This window comes from Mobula hypostoma, chromosome 13 (genome assembly GCF_963921235.1).
Source record: "Mobula hypostoma chromosome 13, sMobHyp1.1, whole genome shotgun sequence".
Taxonomy (NCBI): domain Eukaryota; kingdom Metazoa; phylum Chordata; class Chondrichthyes; order Myliobatiformes; family Myliobatidae; genus Mobula; species Mobula hypostoma.
The window spans coordinates 97,291,418-97,308,447 of NC_086109.1; the positions used below are offsets into that span (position 1 = coordinate 97,291,418).

The 17,030-nt window shown below is 39.5% G+C and overlaps 1 protein-coding gene across 6 annotated transcripts in view; it reads right to left on the reverse strand.

The window, feature by feature from the left end:
* The window catches only part of usp8 (ubiquitin specific peptidase 8), a 67,766-nt gene that overhangs the window by 24,972 nt on the left and 25,764 nt on the right, over nt 1-17,030 (reverse strand). For 5 of the 6 annotated variants that reach the window (XM_063066298.1, XM_063066297.1, XM_063066296.1 and 2 more), the window contains exons 4-11: nt 16,812-16,897; nt 15,531-15,669; nt 6,936-6,984; nt 5,888-6,056; nt 5,580-5,742; nt 3,703-3,847; nt 925-1,160; nt 135-668 (exon numbers count right to left, since the gene is read on the reverse strand). In XM_063066298.1, coding sequence (XP_062922368.1) covers nt 135-668; nt 925-1,160; nt 3,703-3,847; nt 5,580-5,742; nt 5,888-6,056; nt 6,936-6,984; nt 15,531-15,669; nt 16,812-16,897 — 1,521 coding nt within the window. The remainder of the gene's footprint in view (nt 1-134; nt 669-924; nt 1,161-3,702; nt 3,848-5,579; nt 5,743-5,887; nt 6,057-6,935; nt 6,985-15,530; nt 15,670-16,811; nt 16,898-17,030) is intronic. The other variant, XM_063066299.1, reaches the window with a different exon arrangement.

A 17,030-nucleotide genomic window follows, 5' to 3' on the forward strand; every position in this document is an offset into this window, starting at 1 on the left:
ACGTAGATGAGTTCAGCCAAACTATAAGAGCATGGCTGTAACAAATTTAAATTCTCTTTAAAAGTATAATACTGCCCCGAGCAGCACTAGTTCAGGTTTTCCCCTCATTACACGACATTTGAGTATGGATGTACCTGCTTTCCTCTGGAGCTGCTGGCTTCTGGCTCCAGTGCGGGTTGTTCTGGCACATCTTTCCTCACATTCCCTTGCTCTCTTATCTGACTTTCCGTTTTGCCTTTTTCTATTAGAGACTTCTTTACTTGCTCTGTTGATTGCTTCCTTTCTTCATCATCTTCCTGCCATTTGTCTTCCAGTTCCTGTTTCTGTTGTTCTTTGAATTCTTTGCTCTGTTTGTCTTGCTCAGCTTTTATGTTAAGCACCCTTGCTTCTTCCTCACGCTGTTCTTTTTCTTGATCCAATTGTTCCTTTTTTCGTTGCTCTTCCTGTCTTCGTTCACGCTGTTCCTTCTCTTTTTTGGCCTTTTCTCGAATCTGTGCTGCTTCAGCATGGATCTGACTTATTTCATCATCTGTTAACAGGTTTTGGGGCTCCACACATGGCTTTGTTGACCGATCGGGTACTACTGGTCCATTGTGAACAGGTAGACTTTCTGTACCAGAACTAGACCTCTCTGGCATTTTTAGTGTAGGTTTATTAGTTCGATCAACCTGTTCAAATGCAAAAAAAATAGAATTGCTGTTGTGAACCTTGCCAAAACATTTACTTAACACCACAGAAATGCTGAAAATCCAAACTACTCAACTCCTGCACTCCTAAAGAGCAAAGTATCAAACAATCAAAGTATTAATTCAAAGGTTGAGACAACACACCTGCAATTCTATACACATTTTTAACCTCAAACTGCAGAAGCACGCGAGCAGGAGTTTTATAATACCTAAATACACAGTCCTCTAACACACATACCTGAGGAATGTTTTTCACTGCAACAGTGTGTCCGCCAGTTGATGCTAGATCTTTCAAACCAGGTACACCATTAGGCACATTCATTGTTTCTATGCTGACTTCTTTTGTTGTTGCATCTGGCTCAGATAAAATTCCATTAAGTCTTCCCAATTCTTGGAAAGCCTTCCCTTCATCGAGGTCTCCAGAGGGTGGGCAAGATGGAGGGGGTTCCTCCAAGGACGGGTAACTAAAATTCACTGTGTGTAAAATGACAGACACAACACTCAGTAAAAATATAGTTATTTTGATCAATGAATCTTAGAAGGTTCAGTGATACAACCAGTTATCATTCCAAAGAAAGAACTTTGATTCTCACTGTGCTTATAGGCTGAAGTCAGCTACAACTTGCAGTTGCCCACGAAGCTTATTGCTTTGGGAAGGTAGGGGGGGAAACAAAATTGCCCACATATTTCTGATCAGTATTCACTAATTCCCCTACAGGGAAAGGCTCAAATACCTTCCACAGTACACAGAAGAGGTACCAGAGGGAAACCCATGGATCCACGTTAACACCTTTAAGCACTGATGAGGGGTGGGTGAGGAAGTGAGAACACATCTAAAACCGTCAGCCAATAGTGCATAACCACACTGTGATGAACTTTCTCTTGCTGCTTCCTTTCTGTTAGCCACAGCAGTTCCACCACACTACCTTTCCTCCTTCGGAGGAATTTATTAACTTGATGTATTTAATGCCTTATATTGTCTGAATTTTCCAATGCTTAATACCTCAGCCAGGGGCTCCCAATCTGACAGCCATGGACCCCTTGGTTAATGGTAGTGGTCTATAGCATTAAAAAAAGGTAGGGAACCCTGGCTTACAGTGTAGTGCAACTGAATGCCTGTCAGGAAATAGTCAGGTATCATCTCTTACTGTTTAACATAGCTGTTTGCCAACACATAGTGAACTGACAAAATCCCGAAAGAATTACCTTGTATTTGTAGGATAATGCCAAAGCTGAAACATTTTATACATCTCAGAAAATGTATTATCATTTGCAAGTTTTCCCACTCCACTTCAAATTGTACATATACAGTGGCATGCAAAAGTCTGGGCACCCCGGTCAAAATTTCTGTTACTGTGAATAGCTAAGCAAGTAAAAGATGACCCGATTTCCAAAAGGCATAAAGTTAAAGATGTCACATTTCTTTGATATTCAAAGCAAGATTACTTTTTTATTTCCATCTTTTACAGTTTCAAAATAACAAAAAAGGAAAAGGGCCTGAAGCAAAAGTTTGGGCACCCTGCTTGGTCAGTACTTAGTAACACCCCCTTTGGCAAGCATCACAGCTTGTAAACACTTTCTGCAGCCAGCTAATAGTCTTTCAATTCTTGTTTGGGGGATTCGCCCAATCTTCCTTGCAAAATGCTTCTAGTTCTGTGAGATTCGTGGGCCGTCTTGCATGCACTGCTCTTTTGAGGCCTATCCACAGATTTTTGATGATGTTTAGGTCGGGGGATTATGAGGGCCATGGCAAAACCTGATTTTGAGGTGTGTTTAGGATCATTACCCTGCTGTAGAATCCATCCTCTTTTCATCTTCAGCTTTTTTTTATAGATGGTGTGATGTTTGCTTCCAGAATTTGCTGGTATTTAATTGAATTCATTCTTCCCTTAACCAGTGAAATGTTCCCCGTGCCACCGGTTGCAACACAAGTCCAAAGCATGATCGATCCACCCCCATGCTTAACAGTTGGAGAGGTGTTCTTTTCATAAAATTCTGCACCCTTTTTTCTCCAAACATATCTTTGCTCATTGCAGCCAAAAAGTTCTATTTTAACTTCATCAGTCCACAGGACTTGTTTCCAAAATGCATCAGGCTTGTTTAGATGTTCCTTTGCAAACCTTTGACGCTGAATTTTGTAGTGAGGACGCGGGAAAGGTTTTCTTCTGATGACTCTTCAATGAAGGTCATATATATACAGGTGTCGCTGCACAGTAGAACAATGCACCACCACTCTAGAGTCTGCTAAATCTTCCTGAAGGTCTTTTGTAGTCAAGTGGGGGTTCTGATTTGCCTTTCTAGCAATCCTATGAGCAGTTCTCTTGGAAAGTTTTCTTGGTCTTCCAGACCTCAACTTGACCTCCACCGTTCCTGTTAACTGCCATTTCTTAATTATATTACAAACTGAGGAAATGGCTACCTGAAAAAGCTTTGGTATCTTCTTAAGCCTTCTTCTTGCTTTGTGGGCATCATTTATTTTAATTTTCAGAGTGCTAGGCAGCTGCTTAGAGGTGCCCATGGCTGCTGATTGTTGGGACAAGGTTTGAGGAGTGGGTATTTATAAAGCTTTGAAATTTGCATCACCTGGCCTTTCCTAATGATGACTGTGAACAAGCCATAGCCCTAACAAGCTAATTAAGGTCTGAGACCTGGGTAGAATTTATCTGAGAGTTCAAATCTCTTGGGGTGCCCAAACTTTTGCATGGTGCTCCTTTTTTTTTACTCTAAAATTGTACAAAACAAAAATAATACACTAATCTTGCTTAAAATGTTGAAAAGAATGTTTTATCTTTAACTTTATGACTTTGGAGATAAGTTCATCTTCTACTCACTTAACTATTCACAGTAACAGAAATTCTGACCAAGGGTGCATGCCACTGTACTTCCCATTGCAATACACACTGCAATGGACCGCTTACATCCTGCTTATTCTTTAGAACAAACTTACAAGAGGTTTTCAGCCATTGTCTGAAAGAATGCTATATAGTCGGGTTAATTGGGAAGCAGAAATACTTACAGGACACTTGAACAGTTGTAGAGGATTCTTCCTTTGGAGCAGTCACTTTGGAATTGGTGGTATACATTGGGTAGCAGAGAAGCCAGCTCTCATAGCCACCCTCCAATACCACTGGTTCATTCTGGACAATTACTTGACTATCCCACTGCACAAGAAAAAAGTAGAAAATTCAAACACTCCTGGGAAGTTAGGGCACCCAAATCTTCCATCAGAAAAAGTTCAGAGCTCAAAGGTTCACCATCAGTTATGGAGGCTCCACTGCACAGGATTGGAAAAAAGCTGCAGAGGGTTGTAAACTCTGCCAGCTCCATCATAGGCACTAGCCTCTCTACCATCAGGGAAATCTTCTAAAGGCGATGCCTCAAGAAGGCGGCAGCAATCATTAAGGACCCTCATGCACTTCAGACATTGCTACCCTCGAAGAGGTAGAAGAGCCTGAAGACACATGTTTTTGAAACAGCTTCTTCCCCTTTACCATCTTCTTGCACTATTTTTTATATTTCTCATTCCAATTTATAGCAGTATTTTTAAAGTATTGCACTATACTACTACCACAGAAAACATATTTTACAATATATATAATCAGTGATTTGGATATTCTGAGATATTCATAGCCTGTAACTTCCTATCTGTGTGTAGTTGTGCAGATATGAACCGCCACTGTTGACAGCACTAGAAACCAGGTGGAGAAGTGCCAGGGAGATAATTACACCGGATGGGCCATTCCATAACCTTACAGCAACAGTACTATAACTCAGTCACGAACGTGAACTACTTGAAAACGAGTGAAACATGAACAGCTAAAGAACTTTTCTTAGCCAGAGAATGGTGAATCTGTGGAATTCATTGCCATGTGGTTCATTTTAGTAGGTCAAATATGATGGCAAAATATAGTATTAACGGTAAGACCCTTGGCAGTGTGGAGGATCAGAGGGATCTTGGGGTCCAAGTCCATAGGACGCTCACAGCAGCTGCGCAGGTTGACTCCGTGGTTAAGAAGGCATACGGTGTATTGGCCTTCATTAATCGTGGAATAGAATTTAGTGGCCGAGAGGTAATGTTGCAGCTAAATAGGACTCTGGTCAGACCCCACTTGGAGTACTGTTCTCTGTTCTGGTCACCTCACTACAGGAAGGATGTGGAAGCCATAGAAAAGATGCAGAGGAGATTTACAAGGATGTTGCCTGGATTGGGGAGCATGCCTTATGAAAACAGGTTGAGTGAACTTGGCCTTTTCTCCTTGGAGCAACGGAGGATAAGAGGTGACCTGATAGAGGTGTATAAGATGATGAGAGGCACTGATCGTGTGGATAGTCAGAGGCTTTTTCCCAGGGCTGAAATGGCTAGCATGAGAGGGCACAGGTTTAAGGTGCTGGGGAGTAGGTACAGAGGAGATGTCAGGGGTAAGTTTTTTTACTCAGACAGTGGTGAGTGCACGGCATGGGCTGCCTGCAACAGTGGTGGAGGTGGATACGATAGGGTCTTTTAAGAGACTTTTGGATAGGTACATGGAGCTTAGAAAAATACAGGGCTATGGGTAAGCCTAGTAATTTCTAATGTAGGGACATGTTCAGCACAACTTTGTGGGCCAAAGGGCCTGTATTATGCTGTAGATTTTCTATGTTTCTATAAATGTCTGTGCAAGCCAAGTCATTGGGTATATTTAAAGTGGAGGTCCATAGGTTCTCGATTAGTAAGGTCATCAAAAGTTATGGGGAGAAGATAGGAGAATGGAATTGTGAGGGTTAATAAATCAGCCATTATTGAATGGCTGAGCATACTTGATGTGCCAAATAGCCGAATTCTGCTCATATGACATGATCTTATGGAGTTATGAACCAGTCCTACACCGCGCATATTGCAAGCAATTTCCAAACCTTGTAAAGTGCATCTTTGAGGCTTTGAAGAACGCTCCCCCTTTGCACCTGGTTGATGGAACTGAACCAATCCAACAAAACAATGTAATCAACAAACTGCCGTTTTCGCCACATCTCCTTTGATTCTTCTGGCAGTTTCAACTCTATCTGGTTAACAGTGATGCTGAGGGAAAGAATTTTTAGCAATATTAACTTGGAGAAGAGACACAGGAACAAAAAGAACTTTATGAAAGCAAGCAGTGTTCAACTGTGTTATCAAACTTTACAATAGCATTTGCTGCCTGTTCCAACTGGACTGAATTTCCTACCCTGGGTTGATAGCTTCCTCTGGCACATTTATACAGCACGACCTGGCCACATGAATGTGAGATTCCTGGTAATCCTTGGAGCTCCGAGCATCCATAATGATCACCTTAGTGTTTTCATCTTGCAACATTGCAAACAGCTTTTCTGCACTGATCGTTCCTCGAGACAAAACTGTTTCCCACACACAGAAATAAAACACAATAATTCAGTCAAATCAGTGACAACAGGAAAGCAGAAGTATGCACAAACACTGTTCTGGATGAAGGTCAAGACCAGTAACATTCAGATAGCTTGTTTTTTTGCATTTGTATCAGAAATTGTCAGATCACTTTGGAACTGTAGGTGAATCACCGATGTTTTCTACCCTGGATGGTTGTGAAGGCAGATCACTGGGGAATTTAAAGATGAATGATCAGGGAACTGAGGATAAAGGTGAACTTACATAGAAGAGGAGATGAAGCCTGTTACAGAATGTGGGACAGATTTGAGGCCTTCTATGTTCTTTATGCTCTAATTCCTTAGCCTATTCCACCAAGTTATTAGGAGCTGTTTCTCTTTCCTGAAAGATACGCTCATTAAAAAAAAATAGGGCATTTGTTTTCCCTAGACAGTTGAAGACTAGGTTGAGAATGGGATTCACTGAACTGACATGTTAACTGTCTCCTTCTTTACTGATGCTGCCTAACCCACTGAGTATTTAGCATTTTCCATTTATCATTCACATTCTCAGCATCCACAGCGTTTTGCTGCTTGGACAAATATCCCATCAGATGATTCTACCTGCTGACTGCAGAGACACCAAACCTAATCACAGAGCTCAGCATTTAATAAATAGGGTCAAGGGTCCCACTATCTGCTGTCCAGTGATTTGTGTAGGAAGCTCTTGGAGCACAAGGGTATGATTGAGCAAGAGACCTTTTTATTTTGACTTGTTTAGTATTAAGGGACATGTTAATGGAATGAAGGAGGGGTGATGGGCATTACACTGGCATAGACACTCTGGGCTGAGCAGTCTGGTGAACTCTTTTTAAGTTATGATAGAAATCTCACCGATGTGCTCTGTACTGGACTCGTTGACGTTGCTTAACACTGTGTCCCCCTAAAACAAATGAAAAGCAGCTTTACAAACTTCTGGTTAACATTCCAAATATTTATAATATGTTCCACTCCATTTTCCAATTAACAAAAAATATCCACAGTTAAGTATTCCAATATTCCTCTTCAGCAGCAGTAATATACTGCTTCCTAATGCCCAAACAATATTTTCCATTATTTCAAGACATTGAGAGCAAGGAAAGCACATGTCAATCATCCCGAACTGCATTAATGGCTTGCCTATTGATGACCAAACACACTTTCCACAGATCTGGAGTCACTTTGTCAAACTAGAGAAATATATTTCCTTCTCTTAAGGTCATTAGTGAACTAAATGGATTCTTACAGTTACTGATTTATTTAATTAACTATATTTACACTTGAGGTAATAATGTGACAGATAGGGAACGGGCTCACCAAGACACAAGTGAGAATAAATGGGTTATTTTCAGTAACTTCTGGGATCAATGCTGAGCCCTTAATGATTTAAAATCAATTTCACAACTTAGATGAAGGGACTGAGTACATGATAGCAACATTTCCTGCTGATAAGTGCATTAGCAAGTTCTGAGGAAGGCACAGAGTCCGTACAAAGGGTTAGAACTAACTATATAATGGATAGCAATCCAAGCTGACAGTGTTCCAACCCAGCACACATTAGATTCCGCCTACCTTTTACCCAAGATCCACAAATAGGACTGCACTGGTAGACCAATTGTCCACCCCACTCTTGCCCCACTAAACTACCTCCTCAACCTCAAATGTCTTGTCAACTCCAGTCCCATGTCTGGGACTCCTCATGTCCTCCGCCATTCTGACAACTTCCAATTCCTCGGTCTCTACTACTTTATCATTACCACAGACATGTTCTTACCCTGAACAACTTTTCTTTACTCGCTTCACTTCCTACAAATCAATGGTCTGGCCATGGACATTCACACAGACTGCAATAATGCCTATCTTTTGGTTGGCTGTATGGAGCAGTCCTTGATCCAAACTGTCTTTGTCACCACTTCCAAACCTTTCTCTATGACAACTGCACTGATGTTGCTTCCTGCACTGGTGTGGAACTCGCCAATTTTTATCACTTTTGCTACCAACTTCCACACTTCTCAAATTTATCTGCACCATTTCTGATAGTCTCATGTCCGCTTTCTGGATCTTTGTCTCCACCTTTACAGACAGACTACCTACTGACATTTACTATAAACCTATCAAGTCTTAGAGCTACTCAACTGCATCTTCTCCCACCACCTTCTGTAAGGGTGTCATCTCTTCCTCATTAATTTAATTCCACTGGATTTGTTCTTGAGATGAGGCTTTCTATTCTGGAACTCTGAGAGGTACTCCTTTTGGAAACCTTGCTTCTCCTCTGTGGTTGATGACACCCTGAATTCTGCAGTTTCCTTGCTTCCTCCTGACAAGATAGGGATAATACCTTTGGTCTCTTCCTTTCACCCTTACTCTGCACATTATTCTTTAACTATTTCTGCCAGCTACAATAGATCTCACCACCAGTGATGGATTCTTCTACTCCCACCATTTTCACAGCAACCACTCTTGATGACTCCGTTTGCTAATCCTTCCTCAAACTCTCGTACGTTTCCCTCAGACCACAGGAATAACACCCGTTCCATATCCCTCTTCCCTCACCTCCATTCAGGGATCTAAAAATCCCTTCCTGATGAGGCAGAGGCTCACATGCCTCCCTTTCAACTTTTACTGCATGCATTGCTCTCGATGTGGCTTCCTGTACATTGATGAGATCAAATGTAGATTATGTGACCGCTCTGATGAGCATCTGAATTCCCATATACATTTACTTTCCCACATCAATCTGTCTATCCTTGGCCTTCTCCATTGCCAGTGCCAGGTGGAATACAAGTTTTTCCTTCAAAGAACTGTATCTCATCTTCCACCTGGGTACCTACAACCCAACAGTATGAACACTGAATTTTCTAATTTCTGGTAACCTGCACCATCTGTGTGCATTTCACATCTCCCACGCAGGTTCTATCAAATCCAACAAAACTGCCCCACCCCCACTGACATCTCAGCCCAATAGCCAGTTTTCTCCACCCCACCCCTCATCACCCCCCCCTTATCAAGTTCCACTTTTCAACTCCAACCCTCTGGCTTTACCTCCACCCACCTTCCCTATACCAGGCTCCATCTAGTTCAACACACTGCCTGCCAGCTCCTGCTCTCAGCCTTCCCCAAGATAGTTAGAAAGAGATAGCTTCCCTCAACACTCTCAGCTTTAACACAAAATGTCCACTATACCCCATCTCCACAGATGCTGCCTGTCCCACTGGGTCCTATGTCCCATCTTCACAGATGCTAGATTCACACATTTAGCTGAGTCCTACCCACTGTCCTGGACATCTGCAGTCTCCCGTGTTTCCACAGAAAAGCTGAATGGGTAAGAAACTGAGATTAGTAACTTTGTAATGAGGTCAGATTACTGGGTTGGAGGGGAGCGGACTGGGTCAGTACTTATTGGAACTTAGAAGAAAAGCTAATTTTATTGAAAAATATAAAAAGATAGAAACATAGAAAACCTACAGCACAATACAGGCCCTTCGGCCCACAAAGCTGTGCCGAACATGCCCCTACCTTAGAACTACCTAGGCTTTACCCATAGCCCTCTATTTTTCTAAGCTCTGTGTAACCATCCAGGAGTCTCTTAAGAGACCCTATCGTTTCCGCCTCCACCACTGTCGTCGGCAGCCTATTCCATGCACTCACCACTCTCTGAGAGTGGGATTGTTAAGGTGGATGCAAAGAAAATGTTTTCCCCAAGAGGGCATATTCACAATAAAGGCTGTCCAATTTAAGACTGTGATGAGAAAGAATTTCTTCACTCATGAGGTGATGACTCCTTGGTAATTCTCTACTCCAACCAGCCACTGAAGTGGAGTTATTGAACATAATTAAGATGGAAAACTGCCTGGATTGGACAGAGCAGGCTGAAGGTTCGATAGGAATACACAGGAGTGCCTGGATTGGATGGAACAGGCTGAAGGGATGATAGGAGTGCCTGGATTAGACAGAGCTAGCTGAAGGTTCGACAGGAATACACAGGAATACCAATCCGGGATCAACGGGTTCGTTACAGATCTGTGATGTCGGAACTCTACAAGATGGATTTAAAACCAGCGCTGCTTTACCCTGCACGTCTAAGGATTCGTACGTTGGATGGAGCCCTCCGTTTTTTTGAATATCCATCGGATGCCCAGCGTTATCTGGATCAATTTTCACCTTCAACATCTTAATCGCAATTTTTAACTATCTCCGTTGATCGGAGGTTGTGAATTTGTCAGTCTTAATTTTTTTTGCCCTATATGGGCAGAAAAGTTTATTTTTGATTATTTAATATGGTTGCTAAACTTTCTTTTTAACTGTGTCATTTCTTTCTTTTTCCCAGGGGATTCTGGGTGGTTATTTCCTCACCGTCATTTTACGTATTTCCTTCGTGGCCTTAAATTTTGTAGTTTTTAAATCTATTTTGTTTTGTAGGTTTTCATAACTAGTTTATGTTAATAATCTCATTTTTTTTTTGTTTTGTTTACTCATGGGTCTGGGGTTTGTTGCTGTTTTTTTATATTTTCTGGCTTTTACTCTGTTATATTATGTGTTTGTTTTAATTGAGTTATCTTTTTTTTATTCTTTTACTGTTTTATAATTAGCTGATCTTTTTTATATTTACACTTTTTTTTAGGGAGCGTGTACCGGAAGTCATGGGGGTAGTTTTAGTGCTTGCTTCTTTCGGGCTGGTCTGCGTTAGATTTAGCCTTGGGGTCATGGGGTGGGAGGTGGTGGGAGGGGCTTCACGTTTTAGTTTCCTTCTTCTTGGGCTATGTACATTATTGAAGTATTGGTTGCGTTCTTCTTCCCGGTATCTCTTGTATGTTCTGTTCCCTTTCCGGGTTCGTGGGTCGAGCCTATCGTCAATCCTCCTTGTTGCGGGTTGACTTTAGGGTTTATGGAGTCTATTATTAATTTTGTCTCCTGGAATACTAATGTCTTAATCATCCTATTAAAAGGAAAAAAGTTTTTAAAGTGTTCCGGAGACTTAAAGCACAAATTTTATTTTTACAAGAGACCCATGTGCGGAGGGGGGACAGACTACGTTTTTTTAAATTCTGGAAGGGACAACAGTTTCATTCGAACTCCAATGCTAAGATTCGAGGCGTCTCTATTTTTATAGACTCCTCAGTTACTTTTATACAACATATTATTTCTGATCCGAATGGTAGATTTCTATTGGTTAGTGGTCTACTATTTAATAAAAAGATAGTTTTGGTTAATGTTTATGCTCCTAATATGGACTGTCCGGAATTTTATAAATCATTATTCAATCAGTTCCCGAATTTGAATGAGTTTTCATTGATCTGGGGCGGAGATCTTAATACCTGTTTGTCTCCAGCGTTGGACCGTTCGGCTCCTCTACGGACCTTACCTAATAAACCTGCAACTTTGATTAATTCATTCCTTTCTGAGTCTGGGTCGACGGACATTTGGCGTTTTTTGCATCCTCAGGAAAAAGATTTTTCTTTTTTTTCCACATGTTCACCATTCCTATTCAAGAATTGATTATTTCTTTATTGATTCTCGTCTTATTTCTTCAGTGATTAAATGTGATTATGACTCTATAACCATTTCGGATCATGCTCCACTTAAGCTTTCTATTAAAATTCTGGCCAATATACAAAATAATAGACAATGGCGTTTTAATTCACTGTTACTTCAGGACTCGGACTTTGTTAACTTTATGAATGAACAGATTGATCTTTTTTTTACAATTAACTATACAGAGGATATTTCTGTGAACATTCTTTGGGATACTTTTAAAGCTTATATTCGTGGTCAGATTATCTCGTATTCTGCTGCTTTGAGGAAGAAGCTGAAGCAGGAGGAGTTGGTAACTGTGGACAAGATTAAGGAAATTGATAAGAAATATGTTATAGCTCCTTCTGAGGAGTTATATAAACAAAGAACTGAACTTCAAATGGAACACAGTTTATTACTTTCGTCCTCGATTGTAAACCAATTAAAGAAAACAAGAAGTGAATTTTATGTACACAGTGACAAAATTGGCAAACTGTTGGCTAATCAACTGAAGTCTAATTATGCTAAATCTCAAATTAATCAGATTTATAACCAAAATGACCGACTGATACTTGATCATGTGGGGATTAATCAAACCTGCTGTGATTTTTATTCTTCCTTATATCAATCAGAGTCTCCTCGAGATTCTAAATATATGAATGATTTTTTAGATAATCTAGACTTCCCTGAAATTTCACAGGATATGTCTTCTATGTTAGATACTCCCATTACCACGGATGAGATTAAGAATGTTATTTTCTCTATGAATTTGGGGAAAGCTCCTGGCCCTGATGGGTTTACCGTAGAATTTTATAAATATTTCGCACCTTCATTAATCCCTTGGTTCTGTAGGGTTTTTGAGGCTTCATTAAAACTTGGTAAACTTCCCGAATCTTTCAATAGAGCGTCAATCTCTTTAATATTAAAGAAGGATAAAGATCCTGCTCAATGTGCATCTTATAGACCAATATCTTTATTAAATGTTGATTCTAAAGTTTTTTCTAAGTTATTAGCAAATAGATTAGAAAAAGTACTTCCTTCTATTATTTCGGAAGACCAAACGGGTTTTATTAAAGGGCGTTACTCTTTTTATAATATTTGCACACTGTTAAATATTGTTTATACTCCCTCACAAAATGTTTCTGAGTGTGTTATCTCTTTAGATGCTGAGAAAGCTTTTGATAGAGTAGAATGGTCTTATTTATTTAAAGTGCTTGAAACGTTTAATTTTAGCTCGAAATTTATATCCTGGATTAAACTGTTATATCATTCTCCTGTGGCCTCGGTCCGTACTAACTCTTTAAGTTCACCTTTTTTCCCTCTTTTTCGAGGTACTCGACAAGGTTGTCCTCTTAGTCCTTTATTATTTGATATTGCATTAGAACCTCTTGCAATTGCCATTCAAGAATCTCCAAATATTACTGGGTTAACTCGGGGCTTAAAGTCCCATAAAATATCACTCTATGCTGATGACTTACTTTTATATATTTCTAATCCCCAAAAATCCATCCCGACTGTTTTAGAGCTATTAGCACAATTTGGTCTTTTTTCAGGTTATAAATTAAATCTTAGTAAGAGTGAACTTTTCCCGATTAATAAACAACTTCCCTTATATCATAACTTTCCATTTAAATTGATTAATAATTATTTTTCATATCTTGGGATTAAAATTAGTTGTAAATATAAAGATTTATTTAAGATTAACTTTTTACCATTAATTGACCATATTATTCAACTTTCATCTAAATGGTTTCCTTTATATTTAACTTTGATTGGTCATATTAATGCAGTTAAGATTTTTTTTTGCCAAAATTTTTATATATATTTCAGGCATTACCAATCTTTGTTCCAAAATCTTTTTTTGATAAAGTTGACTCCAAAATTTCTTCATTTATTTGGCAAAATAAAAACCCGAGACTGGGTAAAATACATTTACAGAAAGCTAAGAGAGATGGAGGCTTAGCATTACCTAACTTTAGATTTTATTGTTGGGCAATTAATATTCGACATATGAAATTTTGGTTACTTGACCAGGATATACTATCCATTCCTAAATGGGTAGCATTGGAATTACAATCTGTTCAGGGTTATACACTTGGCTCTATTTTAGGTTCCTCTCTTCCTTTTGATTTGAAACGCCTTAAACAGGTGTCTAACCCGATAGTTAAATATACCTTACGTATTTGGTTTCAATTCAGAAAATTTTTTGATCTTAATCAATTTGGGTTAGCGATTCCTATTTTAGGTAACATATTTTTTCCTCCCTCTTTTACGGATCGCGCTTTTCAAATTTGGAAGACTAAGGGTATTTCACGGTTTTTGGATTTATTTTTAGATGGTTCCCTTATGTCTTTTGAACAATTATCTAATAAATATAATTTATCAAGAATACATTTTTTTAGATATCTACAAGTTAGAAATTTCCTAAGTACTATACTTTCTTCCTTTCCAATGCTTCCTCCTACATACATTTTAGATACTATAATTAACCTTAATCCATGTCAGGAAGGTGCATCGGCTATGATTTATAATATTATTATGAAACTTAGGAAAGCTCCATTTGATAAGATTAGGGTAGATTGGGAACAGGAATTGGGGTTTATCATTTCCGTGGATGACTGGGGGCAGATTTTACAATTAGTCAATACTTCCTCTATCTGTGCTAAACAGTCCCTAATTCAATTTAAAGTTGTTCATAGAGCACATATGTCCAAAGATAAATTAGCTCGCTTTTATTCTCATATTAATCCTTTTTGTGATAGATGTCCGGGGCAGATAGCCTCTTTAACTCATATGTTTTGGTCTTGCCCTACTCTGGAAACTTTTTGGAGAGACATTTTTAATATTATCTCCAAGGTATTGAATATAGATATCTCTCCTCACCCTATTACTGCTATCTTTGGACTACCTAAAATTTCCAGTAATCTTTCTCCTTCAGCCCGTAGAATGATTGCATTTCTTACTTTAATGGCAAAAAGATGTATCTTACAACATTGGAAAGAGCTTAATGCTCCAACTACCTTTTTTTGGTTTTCTCAGACGATATTATGCTTGAATTTGGAGAAAATTAGAAGCAATCTTTATGACTCCTCATTTAAATTTGAACAGACCTGGAGATCTTTCATTCAATATTTTCATTTAATGTAATATATACCCTTCTTGTTTTTTTTTACTGTTTTTAATGGAGGTCGGGATTGAGGACGTGATTTTAAGTTTTTTAACTCTGTTTGGTTTCAAGTTAGCCCATTGCTTTGCTTTGCTTTTAGTTAGTTGCACGGTGGGTTTTTTTTTTGGGCTTTTTTTTCCCTTTTCTCTATTGATATATATATAAAAATTAGTATACTATTATGTTACCTTGGTACGTTATCTTTAAATTACATTGTTTGTATCATTTTTTTTGTATTAATATCTTCTGTAATTTTATTATATTCTAACCGTGTACTAGTGCCTATATGGCTTACCTTTTTGTATACTTATTCAATAAAAAGATTTAAAAAGAAAAAGGAATACACAGGAATGCCTGGGTTGGATGGAGCCAGCTGAGGGTTCGACAGGAATACACAGGAATGCCTGGATTGGATGGAGCAGGCTGAAGGTTTGACAGGAATACACAGGAATGCCTGGATTGGATGGAGCAGGCTCAAGGTTTGACAGGAATACACAGGAATGCCTGGATTGGATGGAGCAGGCTCAAGGTTTGACAGGAATACACAGGACAGAGCCAGCTGAAGAGATGACAGGAACACACAGGAATGCCTGGATTGGATGGAGCAGGCTGAAGGTTCGACAGGAATAAATAGGAATGCCTGGATTGGACAGAGCCGGCTGAAGAGATGACAGGAATACTCCTATTTATCATTATCCTTTAAAGATCTTTGTAATAAGTTCATTTCTATTTGGGTTGTTTCAAACCTTTAGGTTTCCTTTCTTCATGCTAACCTGGCCTGAAGGACCCTTGTCTGCAGCTGTCCAGCTGTTATCCTGTCCCTTGCTTTTTGCTCCTTCTTGCTCTTTGCTTTTCTCTTCTTGCAATCTATCATTCTCTTCAAGCTTCTTACGTACTTCAGCTTCCTCGTATCTAACAGGTAAAATACATTGCGGAATTACTTTTAAAGACAATTAACCAAGCAACATACACCAAGTGGCCTCTTCATTACGTACATCTACTTGTTAATGCAAATATTTAATCAACTAATCATGTGGCAGACACTCAATGTAGAAAAGCATGCAGACACTGTCAAGAGGTTTAGTTGTTCAGAATGGGGAAGAAATGTGATTAAGTGACTTTGGCCATGGAATGATTGTTGGTGCCAGACAGGGTGGTTAGAGTATCTCAGAAACTGCTGATTTTCCTGGGATTTTCACACACAACAGTCCCTAGAGTTTACAAAGAATGATTCAAAACACCAAAAACATACAGTGAGCGACCCCTCTGTGGGTGAAGATACCTTGTTAATGAGGTCACATGAGAATGGCCAGACTGGATCAAGCTGACAGTAACTCAACTAAATACACATTACAACAACAGTTTGCAGAACGCATCTCTGAATGCATATCATGTTGAACCTTGAAGTGGATGGGTTACAGCAGTGTAAGACCACACCGGGTTTTACTGCTGTGCCTAGTAAAGTAGCCACAGAGCGTACACTCACTGCTGTTTCTCTACGCAGGGAGGTGTCGTATGTGATGCTATTGAGCCCTTGTCCAATGCAACACCTGATAGATGGAAACATTAGGACTGTGCAGCTTAATACTTGAGAACTCCAGGAACAAGCTGGCCTGCTGCGTAGGCCTCCGCAGGTCCAAGGTGGAAAATGACTATGGATGAGTAACAGTGAACAGTATATTCCAACTGAATTCCTGCTGGGAGATACAGTCATCATTTAGATTTTGGGAATAAAACACGCAGATATTAGTACTACAGCTTATGGCGATATGACAGAGGATATAAACTGACAAGTGTAATAAAGAAAAATAAAAAAGAAACAAAACCAAAGGTTAACAATGGAGAAAGAAATGCAAACTGAAATTTACACCAAAAGGGGGTTTGGAACAAGCAATGTAGTCAATGGCTGTGAAAAAATACAAACACCAATATAAACTGACTGGCAGTAGGTTAAAAGCTGCATTGCCAGGCTCATTGAGACAAATAAAGCACTCTTGTCATTTCCGACATCCTCATTATTGTATATGATTAAGCTGATCAAAGCCACAACAGACCTTAACTTCAGGCTTTCAGAAAGTCTTTCTGCCTCTTCTATGGCCTTCCTGAAGCTTGTAGGGCCAAGTAAAGAAGTATAGTAGTCCTGAAAGAACAACAAAATGCTGGTTTACTTTCTCTGTAGCTCAGCACTCTAACATCTTCAGCAAGAACGACCACACGCAGGCCAGGACAAAAAACTGAGACAATTAAATACCCACAAGCCTATCAGAATCTGC